Below are 19,182 nucleotides of genomic sequence, written 5' to 3'. Positions count from 1 at the left end.
ATCTGTATGGAATAGGGGGTGAATTTTAAAGGTAACATTTCAGCATGTCCCCAAACTCCAACTCCTTGCATCCTTCAATAGCCACCGCTCCATTGATTCTGGCATAGTTGGAAATTTTTTCTCTAGCCCTTACTGTTTCTGAGCTGTTAGCTCTCTGCACCCCTCGATAGGCAATGATTCTGGTGCACTTGGAATTACTTCTCTAGCCCCTGAGCAATCAATGCTGTTATTTTCAGCACCTAATATGCTCCCTACAGTGGGCAGTTTCTGTTTGTCTTCTCAAGCCCAAGACTGTCCAACTGACAATACGGAGCCTAACTAGCATATTGGGTGCTGAAATATACAGCACTATTTGATCAGAAACGGTAGGGGATAGAGAAACAATTCCAAAAGTGCCAGGATCGATCAGTGGAGGGGCACCTATAAAAAGATGCGACTGGTCATATAAGTGGTGTAATGTCCTCTTTAAGTTTCCTCCTCTGTTCCAAAAACATACTGATACATTGACTTTCCATACTCACAAACTGTTACGCATTGTCCTGAATTTTTAGAAAAACTGCCAGCAAATTTGGCTTCTTCTGGCATAAAAATGGTTATGCAAACCCTGCCGTCTGGTATCAGGAAACTAGCACAATAGTCACATGGCTGCCATTGTCTCTCATTGACTTGTGTCTTTATTCCTCTGCTCAGGTGGCGCCATTAATTTATATACGTCTTCATGTATATACGGTTCCATTCTGTCGGCCGGCCTTAGAATTTCAGCTCGGAGCAGATTTTCTTTCATGTTGACATGAGACGTTGGGTTAAATGGGGATGAACTTAATAGGCTCGTTTTTCTCCCGGAGCCCTTCTATCTCTCATATGGTTCATACAATAGTCCCGCGGCTCCTGGGCGTTCCGGCTCCGAACCCTTAAAACACTCATAATTGTAAAGTATAAAACAAACGTCTTTGTTACAGATATGATACAAAAAATGAAGAGACTCCACGCCACCGCTCTTTATACGTACGGTTCTAAAGCAAAAGTTGTTGAAGAGCCTATTAGGCGTCTCTCAGTGGACCAGCGGTGATAATGACTGAGCTGAGTGGATACCCAAGTGAACGTCAGAAGTAGCTATAGATGTAGCAGAGCCAGGTTTATTTGGCTTCCCAAAACAATTTGTTGTGTCTCTACATAAGATTAGACATGGGAGAACTTGCGGCTTTCATTTTGTGAATATTTGTAAGGCTCACCCCATTAGTTTTGTCGAAACCGGAGTTGCTGTTGATTGGGTCCCAAAGTATAGTAAGCGGAGGGGCAGAAACATAATACATGCAGCGTCCAGCACACGATCATGGTCCTCTTTGGTCGTCCTCGGGTTCCTAGGTGACGTGATGGGTCCCTGGATATGACTGAGGTCTCTGAGTGACGTCGGGTCACGTGAGGTGCATTGACATCAGCAAACCTCACATGACCACTGAGGCCCAATAATAGGACTCAGGAGGCCACATATAAGACAAAAGAGGACCACAATGGAGTGCTAAACCCAGAGAATGAGCCCAGTGGTGGAGAGAGAAGGCGAGTATCAATGTTTAATATGTTTCCACAGCTCCTTGGACCCCCGATTATTATTATACTCTGAAGGGGCAAAGCCCCCCCTAAACCCAACTGACTTACACCAGAAACTAGCAAAACTGGTGTAGATTTGCTCTATGGAGATCAAAGTTCAATTCCCATACAATGTCACCATATTACCCTCCATCAGAAAAACAGCCTTATTTTCTGGCATGTTGCAATAGGTAACACCATTTTTCCCCAAACATATCTATGTCACTTTGGTTATATATACACAGTGATTTGATTGGAAAATAACCAGAGGTTAATACAAGGTATTCCAGGTGTGGCAACTAACTAACTAAGGGGTTGTATAGGATTAGAAAACATGGCTGATGTCGTCTTGTCAGGAAGTGACATCACATCTGTTGGTCACATGGCCATTCTGCAGCTCAGTCCTATTCATGGGACTAGGCTGTAACCTTGCCATGTGACCAACAGACATGAGGTCACTTCCTGGGAAGAACAAAGCAGCCATGTTTTCTACTCCTACACAATCCCTTTAAGCCCCACCCCTTCCAAACCAACTTTGATTGTAAATCTTATTTACACCTTGCCGAATTCTGGACACGTGTTTGACAAGTAAGCTATCGGTTGGGGCACGAAACGCCAGCTCCACCCACCTTGAGACATATCTTGAAGACAAACACTTTGTTTCCTAATTTTCATTTTTTTGTTTGTTTATTACGTTCTTTATTCAATTCTTGTGTGGTGTTAGTGTAAACTTTTATGTAAAATATATTTTACATGTACAAGATGACTTAACAGCCGTCATGATGAAACTCTTTAAAAACTGTATTACTGCCTGGACTAAAAATAATAGAAAATAAAATAAAAGCTTCCACAAAAAAAAAAGTCAATTTATATACCCCAACCAGTAACAAAACATCAATAAAAACCACCAATAAATATATAGAAAGCCAAATAAAACGTTACATAGTAATCGTAAAAAAAACCAAAATATTCCGCAGTTATATCCAGGCGATAATATTGATTTAAAGATTTTTCTCCATTCCCCTTAGATCTATTGTAATTTTATTATCTGTGGTATTTTGCATTTCGGAAAATAATCGCTATGTGAAAATATTTTTGTACATTTCCGTATTGTTTGTTGTTTTTTTTTTGTCAACAAAGCGGCGCCTTGTGCGTTCTATTTCCAGAACCTTCCTTCAGTTGTATGGTGTCCGTTAACCAATCCACTGCATAGTCATCCACTGAGATGAGAGTATCAACTGTATCACGTGGTTGTAGGGTTCGTAGAGATGAATTTTTAAAGTTTTTGTAGGTTGTTGTCTTGTTCCGACTGGTGTTAGTGGGTTCAGTGCTTTATTCCCTATCCAACGCCATAAGTCTATTTCACAAAGGAAGGAGATCTCATCGTTTTGTGGTAGAAGTCCAGTTTGTAGATCAGATTCCTCTAAGAATTTTGTAAAGTTTTTACATATTAAGTTTTTTTTTTTAATTTTTCGAGACACGGGGTGACGTAATAAGCTATTAAATAAAGAAGCTATGCCATTAGACTGCACATATATACAGATTTCCATAAATACACCAGGCAGGGACTTCAAACAAAATCCAGGAGCAGGGACTTAACATTCGTGAAGGTGAGGTCTTCCACCAGTTGTGGTGGTCCATGGTGGAAGAAGAAGATGACACCAAATTTTACAAGAAACCAATTGAAAGGTGTTTTCTGATGGGACGAGTAAAAAGTTTGTGACTCACAACATTGAGATCATTAACTGCTGGAGTTTTTGAGCAAGAATCCTCGTGACGACAGTAACCTGGGGCCGCCCCGGGCGAGGGCGATATGGATGAATAGAATAGGAAAGTCCGCAAGCGACTGCCAAACATCTTCCTCTTGGTGGAGACTTTGGTAACTGTCCATTGTATAAAACATTGATTCTTTGTCATCATATCGATAGGAACTGCATCCTGTAATTTTTATTTTTTCTTTTTCTCGTACGAGAGTCCCTTGTTTAGATCTTTAGTTATTGTGAAGACATTCTAGATCCACCGAGCAGCAGACGCTTCCATTCTGTGGAGAGAGAAAGACAATTTAGGAAGGTCCGAAGATAATACACCATCTACAATTTCCACTGTTCTTGCCTGAAAGGTTTGGAGAAGAAGGGGGGCCCATTGATGAAATGACCCTATTCCAAAAATCACTCTTGAAATCAGTACTTGGGGGAGTCGTAGTCTGCGGAGCACCTATCTCCACATTCAGTCCCTAGACCAGTGATGGTGAACCTTTTAGAGACAGAGTGCCCAAACTGCAAGCCAAACCCCACTAATTTATCACAAAGTGCCAACATGGAAATTTAACCTTAATACTGTGCGGATCCACAATTGTGGACAATTACGGACGGTCTGTAATAATATCACTTGTCTGCTATAAAACAGATTTCATGTGATAAAAATAGTGAACGGCCCCCCCACACAGTACAATCTGCTCCACAGTGGTCGATACACAGTACAATTTGTTCCACGGTGAGCCCCACACAGTATAATCGGTTCCACAGATGGGTGCCCACAGAGAGGGCTCTGAGTGCCACCTCTGGCACGCCTTCATGGTCCTAGGGTGTAACTAGAGGTGGTGGTGTCTGGACATGCTTGGATTTGGGCGGGCTTCAGTCTTTTAATAATATGCCACACTGCAGACAGTCCTGCACCAGGTTCGTCACCCCCATCTGTCAGAATACTGGCATGAGTCTGAATGTTGCGGGCCACATTGTCCCCACCCTTTCCTCAAAACTAATCAACAGGTTGGTAAATTGTGGCAAATTTTTGTTGCATTTTTTTGCTGGTCACTTTTGCACCAGAAATCTGGAGTGGTAAATTTTGTCACAGTGGTGGGGTGAGGGAGAATTTGATAACCCATCTATACCAGTTATCTGACACAATGGGTATAAATGTACGGGCACGGAACTTTCTTGCACCAAATATTTGCCACCTTGTTCGTTCCTCCCCTCAGAACACCGGCACAAGTCATACATGAAATTCACAATAGGCCATGAAGGATGTAGATTTCGATTCCAGCACACGAGAGGGTTTGCAACTTCACTCTCAACTCGTGACAGTCGGGCAGTCAGAATATGACATGATAATTTTTTATGTTTTTTTAAATTAAACTATGAAATTTTTCTCCATTTTTTTGGCCTCAATTTACGATGGAATTTTTTTTTTTTTTTGGTAAATCTCCCCCATCTGAATCGGAAAAAGCCCAGAGCATGACATGTAAATGTCTGAGACTTGAAAGCGGCGATCTCGTCAGACATAAACGAAGAGCAGAGGGAAGGGGGAGCAGAGAGCGACACCCGAGAGAACGCCGCTGATCTGGCCCAGTAGAGTTGACGGCACATCTTACAGCATTTTATATAACAGGCCTTTACCCGCCTCTTACTGAAGCTGCTTTCCTTAGAAGCCGAATTCTCTCTGTGCACGGGGATGATCAAATAGAAATGAACTTCTTTTACCCGAGGTGGAAAAACCCAGGCTGCAGCTTTTTAGCTCTCACAAACACTAATGCTATAGTCAGGGCAGCCATCTTTAGCAGACATGTTCACCTTGTCGTTGAAGTCAGCTACAGTAGGTATTCTTAAAGGGAACCTGTCACATTGTACATACAGTCCAATCTAATGGCAGCATGTTATAGAACAGGAGGAGCCGAGCAGATTGACATGTAATATTGTGGGAAAATATTCAGCAGAACCAGAAATATATCCATTCTAAACTCTTCTTGGCTTAGGAGTCCAGTGGGCGGTCCTACGCTGCGGCTGACGGCCTTCCTCAAGTGTATTAAAATGAATAAATTTCTAGTTCTGCTTAATCATTACCCACAAAACTATATATCATTCTGATCAGTTATTCCAGCTCTGCACTACGCTGCTTGTAGATTTTCAATGTGATGGTTCCCTTTAAAGAACATTTTTTTTTCTATAAATAATTAATTTATACAACATTAACAATTAATATATATATTTTTGGTTATATCTCTGTCTGGGAAAACTGGGTGACCACAAACAAGGAATGCTACAGTTTATTCAATACATTGAACCAATAACATAACATCACTATTGTTCTGGTTCATGAATAGAATGTCAGAATTACAGTTAAGACTGACACACATAGATTAATTTGAGATAAAAGTCACTTAGTGACATAAGATAGATGAGAATCTGCCTATAAACTCTTTGGTATAAGAAGGTCCTTAAAGGAGAATTAGTCTAAGAATATTTGGAGTTCAAACTCATAGAGTAAATGGAACCTCAGGACCAGTAGTATTATGTGAAGATCGTGGCCCTTAATGCACAGGGCCGTCACCCTACCTAAAAATTCTTTATGTTTATTAAAGGGGAGGTCTTTAAAGGAGAACTCCATCTTTAAGTATACTTGGATAAGTCTATGGGTTTAAACCCCAAACATTCTTTGAGCAAAAGGAGCACAGAGTCTAATAGAACTAGAAATATTACTTGAAGATCTTGGCCCACAATGCGCAGGGCCCCCACCTACAGGACCATTTGTCATTTATGCATTAGAGCAGGGGTAGGAAACCTTCAGCTCTCCAGCTGTTGCAAAACTACAACTCCCAGCATGCATACTTGCTCTAATGTTCTTGGAACTCCCATGGAAGTGAATGGAGCATGCTGGGAGTTGTAGTTTCACAGCAGCTGGAGAGCCGCAGGTTTCCTACCCCTGCATTAGAGGGTTCTTTCGGCCCAATCTGGCACCAGGGCCCGGGGGTGACTGCGACCCCTGCACCCTCTATAGCTATATGGCTGACCAGATAATGCTGACTGTAATATAATGATGTGAATGTTCGTCCATAAGCAAACACAAATTTACATTTTCATCACTCTGCCCTTTTTAAGACCAGGAGCAGCCATCATTTCCCTGCGCTGCCCCCAGCTGGAGGTCGCCCAATCAATTTTAATAATGCACAGAATCCAGTCTGAGTCATAAATTAATTGTATCACGCCAACTCGACCGCGGCGCTGGGCCACCCGCTGATGGGAGTAAAGTTGTAAGAGCGGCTCGTGTGATCTCCTCAGGTGTCTTGATAAAGTGAACGCTGCGGATCACAACCACTGTGACGACGCCTGGCCGCGCATGGTGATTTACTCAGCACGTGAGGAGGACTCTGCGCCATTACAGCAATTTATTAAAGGGGGGGTCAACTATTTACAACTACTTAGTTTAACAAATGTGGCCGAATGTGTCTAAAATTAAAATATATAGGTTTTCAGACATAAAATTGTATCTTTATGGTTACAGACTACAAACAAGCCCTGTGCTGCCCAATCCTGCAGTCATGTGCGACTCTGTCTCTTCTTTAATGGCAGGGGTAGGGAACGTACGGCTCTCCAGCTGTTGCAAAACTACATCTCCCAGCATGCATACTGGCTCTGCTGTTCTTGGAACTCAAATGGAAGTGAATGGAGCATGCTGGGAGTTGTAGTTTCACAGCAGCTGGAGAGCCGAAGGTTCCCTACCCCCCTGGTCTATCAAAAAGAGGAGGCCTATAGAAATCTAGTTTCAAACATGAACTATGAGGATGTTTTGACTCAGTGATGGGTCGGGGCTACGTCATCCTTTACGTTTGTAATGTAATGTACATATAATGTGTGGTTGGTGACAACTCATGGAAGCCCTCGAATGGTGCCGATTAGTAGTTGTCACCCAGGACCTGTTGAAATAACTTTTTGAAGCCTCCTATAAATCTTATGAGCTTTGGACTTACAAAAGTAACGGTCAAGCAGAAGTATTTACCTTGCATTTGCAAGTTGTGCACGGCGATCCAGACATCGTCCATACGGAGCCGCTGAGCCGGGTGATCCCATGGTTGTCTTCACAGGTTTTCTTGATGTCATAGGTGATGTTATCTGCTAAACATGGGTCGTCCACACAGTGTGGGCAGCACTCGCCCTCTGACATGGCCGTGTATTCACAGCTTAGAGCCGGACAGCTCAGGGGCCAACAGTCCACCTCCCCAGCCTGCGGAGATGAAGGAACATAAGAATGGCTGTCATTTTTTTTTTTAAACCACCGAAATTAAGTCAATATTTTTTCTTCACAGTTGAACTTCATTAAATCTTCCTAAAATGTATAGTTTAGATGGAAGGTGGAAATTTCTTGGAAAATGTTTCAGATTGAATAGTCCATTGTCATGTGTTGCCTTTCTAAAATTCTACATTTCACGTTTGTTACCCTCGTCCCTGTGGTAGTGACCATACCTATAAAGAGGTGGGGAATAGGAGGAGCCAATAGTGAAGTGTAAGACAGGAAGAGGCGGAGCATAAGGAGGGTGTTAAGAAGGAATTGACAGCAAGAAAAGGGAGGGGCTTAGAAGAGGACCTGAAGATAGAACAGGAGTTGCGGATGGAAAGAACTTAGGGTGGGATAGAAGGGAGTAAGGCTATGTTCACACAATGTTATTTAGCGCTGATTTTGAGGCGGATTCTGTCTCTAAATCAGCTCCAAATTCCATTCGATTTTGCTAATAAAACAGCAACGAAACGACGCTGGTTCGGCTGGAAGTTTATTTCTGCTGTGTGAATATACTCTAACATAAAGAAAGAGGAGGAGCCAGACATAGAAGAAAGGGAGGAGCTTAGGAAGGGACTAGTGGATGAGAGTATATAGGATAGGATATAGGATAAGCTTATGGATGGACAGGTGGGAGGAATAGGACATGAAAGGAGGAGAAGAGCTTGGGGTAAAGCAGAGTAAAGTAAAGAATGATGATCTTGAGGCGAGGCCAGTGACATCATGTCCATCGGTCACATGACCATACTGCAGCTCAGTCCTGTTCAAATGTATGGGGGGGTGTAAGGTAAGTAGTGAAGAGGCCGCAGCAATCGATATCATAGTCCCAAAATCCCCCTTTAATGGTTCATCTGGTGTCCACTACATTATCTGCTCGGTGGTCACCTACATGGAACACATAGAGTCATTGGGTTTAGCTAATCTCTAGCTCATTTTACTTTGGTGACTGGTTGACTCCTGCGAGTTACTAGAAGTGCTGTATACACTATTTGCGGCATTGGTACATACGCCATATGTTAGGCACAGAGGTGGAGCCATCTTACCAGGCAACGGCACTCCTGGCAGCTGTAGGTCCACTTGTCTCCGCTGTGGTAGAGTTTGCGGCCACTTTGATCCAGGCACTGGCTGGTGACTCTGGTGTCGCACTCCGGGCAGCAGAACAGATCCACGCTCGGGTTCTGGCAGTCGCAGGCCGTCCTTCGGCAAAAGATTTTTCCGTCCTGTCAAGTAAAAATATAGAGAGCAGAATGGTGAGTTCTGCTCCAGGTACTGTATATGAAAAGTTTGAGAGAAGCTGTGGGAGACTTTATCCTCTAAACAAAGTCTTGTTCTCTAGTCGCATCCAAAGCTGCATCAATAATCGGTGCCTCCTAAATATCCTTAGCCAATGAGCTGAGCTCATATTATGGACCAGACTACCATACAATATAAGACCACCGATGCACCGCATCAAGACTTAGAGATAAGGCCTCATGTACACGACTGGTTGTGCTGTCCGATGTGGGGCCGAGTTTGCAGTGGAACGCACTCGAGTGTATTCCTCTAAGGGACTTCCGATATGTTCAGTTCCAATGGACCGGTTCAATGGAACGGACTATCGGCTTGCACATTCAGTTCTGTCCCATCACACACTAGGACGAGGGTCCCCGTGTACCCCCGGTTGAATCATGAGACACCTTGCTGCCGTGTAATCTTTGTGGACATTCCCATACTGCAGAGTGATATGGCAAGCTTTAGTCATGCAATAGGAGTCTGCAGAATCACCATATAGCCCCTGTTGGGGTCGGGGTGCTTCTTATTTCTTGGAATATAATGATGTCTCTCCTGTTGACTCGGGCAGTCATTGTGTACAGTCTTCTCGTCCTCATTTCCTGCGGAGAATCATCTGCAGCCGCCGATAAATATACGATGCTAATCATCCGAAGAGCAGCCTCCTGCGCCGATCCACAGAAGCGCTGCTCCAGCTCCTTGAAGGAAACCTTGCACATCTCCAGGCTTGATAACAAGCCGCTTCCTGCCTTTGAGGTGCGCCGTTTCTAACAAATCTCTGATAATCCGCCCCTCTACAATCAATGACATTATTCTCTGTTAACACTTTGAAGATTTTTTTCCCCCCAAACATGAAATTTCTCTCCATTATCCGTGGAAAAGTAAAAAAAAAAAATGAAAAAAGAAAATAAAAAAACCCGGTAGTTGGAATAAGCTCCAGGGCAAATCGAGAGTGAACCAATTTCACATCTCATCAATTATGTGAATGAAATCTTTAAGTAGCTGCCGCGTCTCAGACCTGTCACAGCCATACTTAGCCACATACTGTCTCCCGAATAAGAGCGAAGAAAATAATTTTCCATACGCCCGGGCGGCACAGGTGGCCCCGTATCAATTTAAAGAAAGGAACACTTCATTAAAAACCTCGCAGACAGCTGTCAGGACTGCAGAACTACACGAGTCAGCTCGCCCTAAATATTACTCCACATGACCCAGTTTCCTCGATGAAGGACGTCCATATCATCTGCTAAGACTCAGGAGTCACCCAGCTTTCCTGTGCCCCCACTTTAAAATCCCATTCAGATTTCAAAACACTTTGTGGGGGGTTCACCGGTCTTTGAAAGGTTATTTGGTTTCTACTATCCTACGATGCCTAAGGATTGGTTATCAATATTAGATCTGCAGGGTCCGACAGCTGAGAGGGCGAGTCTCACAGTTATGTCCCAGGAGCCATGGCGCTCACTCACCGTACAGACTGTAGTGGCGGGTTTTTATACTACAGCCCTGCCCCATTGAAGACTATGGGATAGCACTGCAGTACCTATACCAGACACTAAAGTGTATATGACAAGTGAGTGGAGCGGCATGTGAGTCACACTGATCTGCTGCAGCCGGATAGGTCATCGATATTAGATCTTAGGTCTGACACCCGGGAACCCTGCAGATCTAATACTGATGGTATAGCAGAAGGATAGGCAATCCATGGTAGAAACTGGATGTGGCCTGCTGCACCTCATCATGAATTAGGGGCGGCCTCACACCTACACTGGCGTAAACTTTGTCTCCATTCATGGCACTTTTGTGGCAGAAATGATGACGAATGTGGCAAGTATTTTACACCAAAAAAGTGGCGTAAACATATGAATTTCTCAGAAACAGCACCACACCTGTTCTCAGGTTATATCCAGTATTACATCTCATCTCCATTGAAGGGAATGGAACAGAGCTGCAATACCAGACACCATCTGTGGACAGTGTTGGTGCTGTTTCTACAAGAAAGCAGCCATGCGTTTGTAATCCTATACAGCTGAAGGTAGGTCGTTCCTGCCACCATCTTGGAGAACTAAGCCCAGATCTTCTGTGGATGTAGGCTTGCTCCAATCCTTCTGTCGTCCCAGATGGACTGAATGATGATGAGATTAAGGCTATACCATTGCGTTCAGACTTCTCCTCTAAAGGGCAAAGGTCACACCAAATATTGCTGGGAATTACATTTCTCTTTTCTTCATTCACTTCATAAAATAAACTATTAACCCTTCTATTTCTGATATATAGCTTTCTTACTGTGCAGCATTTTCTCCACACCTGTCTAAAACTTTTGCACATTGCTGCATATGTTGCAATATCAAACAATCTGTCTAGCCACGCCCCATTTTAACCATTTTCTGGCACGCCATGATGACATCTCCTGCCTCTACCCCCCTGCAGTCATCCATGTGACGCTTCAGTATAAGTGCAGCCCAGACACGGGCGCCGTCCTTGCTTTTTCGTTTCTGCAGCATAAGCACAATCTCGCCTATATGGAGGCGCACATAGGGATTAATTATTTTGCTATCTTCTCTCCAGGTGCTGTGTTCACTGTGAAGACTTGTACAAGTCTATATGAACAAGTGACTAATGATCGTGTTCAGCCAGAGGCTTATTATCTGCGGAGAGACTACAAATCTCAGCATGCCGCTCTAATACGGGGTGCCTGGGATTGTGTCTGCTCAGTACAATGAGCAGATCCACAGCATGTACATAGACCGGTCAGCTGTAATTCACATCAAAGAGAAATAACTGATCTTACGACATTCTGGGCCATAACCAGTCGCCTTGCTCAAATACTTTGTGCTGCTGAGAACCCGGCACCTACTATTTAACTTTCACACCATGACATTCCTGTCACATACAGCCAAGTCCTCACTGATGTCATCTCCGAGGTGGACTGGTTTCTGTCGACTTTAAAGAACCACATAGTTCTGAAATGCTCTGTGCTGCTGGCAACCCTGCTCTTTCCACCTCCTAGCTCTTACCCCATGCTTTCCATTCTTCTCTTTACACTACTGTCAAAAACAGTCCTGTCCTTCCTAATATCACCATACAAGTGATCACGTCCCTGCCCCCTAGAAGATTCCTGAAATACTCTGAACTGCGGGGGCACTCGGATCCTTAAAGGAGAGTTTTGTTAATTGATGACCTGTCCTTAAGATGGGTCCCCAATTAAAGATTCATAGGGGTCCACAACTAGGGGTCTTTCCCCCCGATCAGCTGTTTGAAGCAGCAGTAGTCACAGTCACGTCACCTGTTCGCAACCCGGTCCCATTCAAGTGAATAGGGCTGAGCTACAATACCAAGCACAGCCACTATACAGTGTGTGGTGCCATCCTTGATTTTCTTGGGTGAGGCCCAATGCTGAGACCTCTTCAACGAGCTGATCAGTGATGGTTCACAGTGTCAGACCCCCGCCGTTCTTCAATTGACGACCCATTCTACGGTCTAGTAAGCCTGGGAAAAATCCATCAAGTTCCCTTCTATTTGTTTGTCACCGTATATCCTCCTACAGCCTTATAATTGATACAATACTGACTGCCTTCACCCTCCACTAGGGGGAGCTCACTGCATATGAATTTATACATCTTGTATTAAACTGAATGAGAGCTGTATATATCCGTATGAAGTGACTTCCCCCTAGTGGTGGATGAAGTGTCCTCTCCTTCCCATGGGGTAGGTATGACACTTTACTAGACCCCAAATACCCACCTGCACCTTCCCAGACGCACTGCAAGGCCATATTTGAAGCCAGCATTATTAGAGCAGGAGCTGTGCCGTATCCTGAGTGTCCATATCGCCCCCCTCCGCTTCCTGAACCGTTAACCATCCGGACTGCAGCCTGTCCTCCGCATACAGGTGGCATATGGTGTGCTGTCTCTCCGCAGATGGCTGGGTTGAATAAGGTCAATGCTGAAGCAATATCCCCACAGTCATTACCTGCCACGTTCCCTCAATTCTCAGTGCATTCAATTACTATCATCTCCGATATTCACAGCCATAATGACGGTGGCGGTATTACTTGTCATTACCCCGGCTGCCGCAGCGACAGGTGCAAAGTCCTCGTCCCCCGGCTAATAACTGGCAAAATATTAACGCTCGTCACAATAAAAAGTCACCGAAAGCTGATAAAGCGCTGAGCACCGGCCTGCAAAAAGCAAGCATTTAATAAAATTTACTGCATTTGGAGAGTGAGAAGTGATGATGGTCGGCTCGTGTTGTTTTCCTGTCCTAGCAATGGGATGTGGGTATGAAACGCGTCGTGTAATTTATTTATGATGCTAAATTACTGGCCCAACGTGGAGAAGAAGGAGCCGTAAATTATAAGGGTGATTACAAATGACTCGCTCATTGATTCCCAACTGCTAAGCGCTCCATCATTATTAATACCGCCACCATCCCTCCCGGTGAATGTTGGCAGCCGCTGCCCCTCTCTCCTGTGAAATCATAAAGCGTGCAAGGCCTGCGCCGCTACACTGTAACGACTTAAAGCTGTACTGTCCAAATGCAACGCGGCTGGAGCAATCTACGCTAGACGCCACGGTCTTAAAGGAAAACTCCGAGCAAATCTCATTGTATTATGCCTAGTTCAGGGCATGAGGGGCGGAGCATGACACAGGGATTCTTACTTTAACCCCCCATGGAGTCTGTTCTTTTAAAGGAATTGTATAGTATTAAAAAAAAAAAATGGCTGATTTTTCCCCAGAAACAGCGCTACACCTGTCCTTGGGACATTACCAGTATTGCAGCTAAGTAGAACTAAGCTGAACAGCAAACACAACCTGGGTGCTGTTTTTGGAAGAAAGCAGCCATGTTTTTCTAATCCTGTGCAAGCCCTTTACGAAAAAGTTTTCCAGAAGAGATGTGGTGATGACGTATCGTAACGACAGGTCATCGCCATCAAACAGCTGGTTGAAGAAGCTGCAATGTTCAGGTGAGTTCTGTGGTCTCTTTACTGTATACTGAGGACAGTGCCGTACATTGTATAGTGGCCGTGCCTGGTACTGCAGATTCACTTGCATAGGACTGAGCTGCTACTGTTCCATGTGACTAATGAACGTGACGTCATCGGCATAGGGATGAGGCAACACTCACATGATCTCTTCATGCAGCTGGTCTGTGGGTGTCCCAGGTGTCAGACCATCATAGATTACATACTGGTAACCTCTTCTAAGGCCTGGAAAAACCCTTTGAGGACGGGGCCCCATGTTGTGAAATCGCAGCATGTCAATAATACACTTAGTAATAAAGCAGCATGGGCACTGGACTGAGCACAGCAGTGAATGGGCCGAGCTGCAATACCACACAAGGTGTTGTCACTCGGTTCTCCAGAGGTTTAATTCTTTGCAATAAGTCTACCTAATGGACCAAGACTCCCCCGATTTTCTCCATATGCCCCAATTAAGGTGATGGATAGAGTCACTGCGTCCTAGGTACCTGCCTAATGGGGGGGTCTTGAGTTTTCCCCTCTCTATCATCTTACTATACATAAAGGAGTTGCTCAGAGGCCCAGGATCCTCAGATCTAGAACAGGTCTTTACAAGGAGGAGTCTCTGCTTTGCCTAATAGATGGGGGGTAATTAGGACTCCCCTTCCCCACCCATAGTGCAGTGTTCCTCCCTTACCCAGTGACTGCTGCTCTTATATTACCAGGTCAGTGCCTGCCCCTTGTACTATCAGATGCAGCTCAGAAAGTTTTGGCTGTAAAGTTCTGAGAGTATTTTTATCTTTTCTCCACTTTTGCTTCGCTCTCATTCACACAGCTGTGTTGTCGACTCCAAAATAGAAAGCTGCATATTAAACTAATCTGTAAAGTGTCACTTATAAATGATTCCAGGCTGGAGATTTGCTTCTTCTGAAACAGACACCCCAAAGTAATGTGCGGAAAATGCCGCCGCAGGTGTTGGCCTCCAATGTGTTCCGCATTTGCATATCCCATTTAATTCTCCGGATGTTTCTACAGTCTCAGTTACCGTCAGTCACGAGGAAACCAGAGCGATGACTAGAACAGGTAACTCAGCTTTGTGTGGAGCCTCCGCAGTAAAGCTCCACTGCCGCTTATTTACTGGGGTTCCCTTGGTGTTGGGGTCCATGTTGTCTCATGGTTTTGACCATGGAGGTACCATAAGGACAACTCACGCTATAGAAAAGATCAGGCTGGCCCAATCATTGACCCAAAAATTAAATAGGACCTTTCATGAACATCACTGTGACCGCCCCCTACTCAGTGGTGCTCAACACAGTTGGATTTTTTTTCTCTAGCCCCAACGGTTCCTGAGCAATTACTGCTGTTAGTTTCAGCACCCAATATGCTAAGTAGGCAGTCTACTGTCAAGTGGGTGGATCCCAGACTGTCTTCTCCAGCCCAAGTCCACCCACCAGACAGTAGAGAGCTTAACTACTATACTGGGTGCTGAAGCATCTCCGATTGCTCAGGAATGGTGGGGGGCTAGAGAAAAAAATTCCAACTGCACCAAAATCAATGGAGAGGTAAGTATGGAAGGGTACAAAGAGGTGAACATGATGAAACATTAAAATTGCTAAAACCCTCCCAAAATTGTGGTTTTATTGACGATTTTGTATTTACAGCTGAAATAAATATAACACAACACAACACATAACTCCGGGACCTTTATGTGCATTTATCCCTTTAGCGATCTATTTTAGCCTGAAGCCAGTAACATTTTATCCCTCTCTGCATTTCCACTTCGATAACTTTTCACATTTTATTTCAATGTAGTTTTACGAGACCTTGTATTTTGTGGGTACAGAAGGTATTTTTTTTTATTACTTTTTGTTTTTGAGAGGTGAAATGATCAGAAAACATTAATTCCGGCATCTGAATTTTAAGGTTTACCATATAGAATAAATAACATACTCATTTTATTTTAAGGATTGTTACAGATGTGCTGATACCAATTCTGGGTTTTGTTTTTCTATAAAATGATCGCAGTATATAAGGGGATCAATGGCAAGTGATATCATGAACATAAGTCTGTGGTATCCCCTCCTCTGGGGCTACATGAAGTGACAGGAGAATAACAAAATGATGTTCTCCTCTCCCTGTGTCTGCGCACTGGATAAAGTGAAAGTGTGAGTATACGCAGCTCCGCTTTAACCGGTGATATCTCTAAATCTATGGCGGCTGCAGACAAGATCTTGGTCTTATTTGAGCTATTTAATGTTACAGTGTCTCTGAGTAAGCTGTATTCAGGGTGAACAGTAATGCTCAAGCTCTGCTCATCCAAAACTGTAGCGGGGTTAATAGGTGTTATGAGGATGAGGAGGGGAGTCATATTCCCCTGAAACTTGATGGGGGGCTGCAGGTAGGAACGAACATCACTACAGGGGAAGGCACACGGGCATAAATACTATTCTATGGGGTCCCCGGACAGAGGGGCCTATTCTAGCTTGGCCTGGTCTCTATTTTAACGGTTATGAGAACCTGCATATGGATCTGAACTTCACTGCAATATTGCAAAGAGAAGAAAAATGGACACCTGTCTATGGGTTGTGTCCAAGAATTAGTAAAACTGCTTAAAGAAAGTTTTCTTCCAGATACAGCATAGTCCATGGTTGTGTCTGGTAAGACAACTTGGCTTTATTAAAGTAAATTAGACAGTTCTGCAATACCATCCACAACCTTTGGAGAAATGTGGTGTCATTTACTAGCGGTGTAAGGAGAGAGTCACATCGCCTATCTATTCTTTACAGATATTGGATCCTTTATGAACATTCTATGGGGAACAGTCTAAGGCTCCGTTCCCACGGAGTAACGTGCCGCAAATTCAGACACGTCTACAAGTGTCAGAGTGTGAGCGCTCAAAACAGATCCCATTCACTTCAATGCGTGCTGGCTCACGCGTGCTACACATTGAAATCAATGGGTTAAAAAGCCTCCAATTGATTTCAATGTGTAGCACCCGTAAGCTGGCACACATTGAAGTGAATGGGATCTGTTCTGAGCACTCACACTCTGACATACGTGTCTGAATACGCGGCACACTACTCCGTGGGAACAGAGCCTTAAGTATCACCCCAGTTGTCAGCTCATGGACACATACCGTAGCTTGTCTCAAAGACATATCAGCTGTGTACCTGCCCTTTAACCCCTTGATGACCACTGCACAGTGTTGGTCAGAGCAGGACTGTCATTGATCACCGTGTATACAGTAGGAGCAGTGGCAACTTACAACCTAAAATGTAACAATGTATCAGTTGCGTTATCTTTGGATTTACCTTGCAAGAACACACAGAGCATCTATCTTCTTTTAGCGTCCAGACTTGGCCGTTGCGTTTCAGCCCTCCTTCATGAGGACAGTCTCCGGTACAAGATGGCCCAGACGCACACAGACAGTCAAAGCCGCCTTCTAAGTTAACACAAGCCGAATCGTTCCAGCACGTGTGAGTCCGTAAGGCGCATTCATCAATATCTGCAAAAGCAAAGCGTGATTCAGTTTATTTTATGACATTGTGTATTCTGCTCTAGTCACTTCCAAATCTGCATTCAAACATTTGAGAGTAGTGATTGTGGTGAATTCAGATGAAAGCTCCACTATTATAGCTGTAAGGTCAGGACTGCGAGGCATAGATGGATAGCAATATATATTGACAACCGTTAGAATTTTAGTAGCCGCTTTGGATGTGAATGGAGGAGTAATAAACTGTAACAGTGTAGTCAAATGTACTAAAGACACTTGGCGTTGATTGTCGGCTCATAGCCTGCAGCAGGCCGGTACCGCACAGCACATAGGCCAGATTTGGTGCGGACACCAGTGGTAAAGTCATCAAAAAAGGCCAAGGTTTACTAAGGGGGTACTTGCCATATTAGGGTCCGACCAACAAGTATACAACATTATGTTTCTCTATCCTGTTCTTTAATATTTCTAGGGCAAGTCCTTATGATGAGATAAGTCGGGATAATCCCTGTTTTTAGTAGGACCGTTCTGTGAGATAAATCTGCTCTCCGTAGAGGTTTCCTGGTATCTGCGCCTTCGGATCTCTTACAGAATGTTCTACACGTCTTGTTTTGATTCGGTGACATTCAGGAGACGATCACTGATACAATTGTACCGGAGGTGATGATGAGATACAGCGCAGTGATGGGGATAAGAAGGCTGCAGTTAGCAGCGCCGGAGAATATGTCACACGTCACATCATATCTCTGCCACATTGTCACACTGTAATAGTGCTGCACCAACACTCACAAGCCAGGCTTGAAACGTGGCAAAATATTGTGCATGGTGGAAGAAGTTCAGCCATACAGCTATGTAGTGCTCCAATAATACCACCATACAGTGCCCATCCGGGACAGCAGGAACAGCACCCAAAATCAGGGACACTTATGAGGTACGAAGAAGCATCAAGAAGATTAAGAAATGCAATCCATTTAATAAATACCTGAACGGATACATTGTAACTATCAGGACAGGAGAGACTCTTATGCTGGAGATATGTCTAGAATGGATTCATCTGTAACAAATTTTCAGTTGTGAGAAGTTTTTGGTATATACAGGTTTTCAGCCTTTGGATATATCAAGTCATATACAAGTCCCTGCTGATTGAAAGTGACAAAGTGCTGGGGCTCCATTTTATTGTGAGCTGCCAACACGACCACCTGAATTCTTGCTATAGAATGCAATGAAACAGCGCCACCAATAGGCAGACTACATTCATATGCAATAATGTCATATGCATGGCAATAAAACCAAAGCTGACAATGGTCCTGAACCTAGTATGGATAATTCTAGGTCCTATAACAATGTTGTTCGGGAGCAGGTGCGTTTTACGTGACCGCTGCAGACTGTATACCTGGTCTAGTTTTTGCCCTTTGTAGCTTTATTACGTGCGCCACCAAACAAAAGCATAAAGTTCTTTTAAAGTTCCTCCTCGTGCACAGCTGCTGTTATGAAATATGCTAGCACAATAAAACGCAGGCCCGCGCACGCTCGGATTCATAAAACTCCTCGTAAGTCAATTTTAGAATCTCTAACACATAATAATGTGTGGCAATCCTCACAAGTGATGTTTTTCCTCCCACAAAACACAGCAATTACTTTAAAATGTAACTTTTCATTGTGCAGATTTACGGCATGGGCAGTACAATCGCAACACAGATTTACCACCCGAAAGAGAAATAAATAAAAGGGGGGGGGGGGGGAAGAGGGGGCAGAAGAGGGAACACAGGGAAAGAGCTTCTGAAATGTTTCACACCGGTGACTGTAGTGCTGCTGGGACATGTAGTTCTAC

The 19,182-nt window shown here is 44.0% G+C and overlaps 1 protein-coding gene across 2 annotated transcripts in view; it reads right to left on the bottom strand.

Moving 5' to 3' along the window:
- Positions 1 to 2,267: 2,267 nt before the first annotated feature.
- Positions 2,268 to 19,182, bottom strand: part of NELL1 (neural EGFL like 1) — a 455,411-nt gene continuing 438,496 nt past the window's right edge. For both annotated transcript variants that reach the window (XM_075281293.1, XM_075281294.1), the window contains 4 exons: positions 17,173 to 17,366; positions 8,679 to 8,855; positions 7,360 to 7,584; positions 2,268 to 3,628 (listed from right to left, as the gene is read on the bottom strand). In XM_075281293.1, coding sequence (XP_075137394.1) covers positions 3,578 to 3,628; positions 7,360 to 7,584; positions 8,679 to 8,855; positions 17,173 to 17,366 — 647 coding nt within the window. In that variant the 3' untranslated portion in view covers positions 2,268 to 3,577. The remainder of the gene's footprint in view (positions 3,629 to 7,359; positions 7,585 to 8,678; positions 8,856 to 17,172; positions 17,367 to 19,182) is intronic.

The sequence above is a fragment of the Leptodactylus fuscus genome, chromosome 7 (assembly GCF_031893055.1).
Source record: "Leptodactylus fuscus isolate aLepFus1 chromosome 7, aLepFus1.hap2, whole genome shotgun sequence".
Taxonomy (NCBI): Eukaryota; Metazoa; Chordata; class Amphibia; order Anura; family Leptodactylidae; genus Leptodactylus; species Leptodactylus fuscus.
This window is presented reverse-complemented; position numbering and strand designations above follow the sequence as displayed.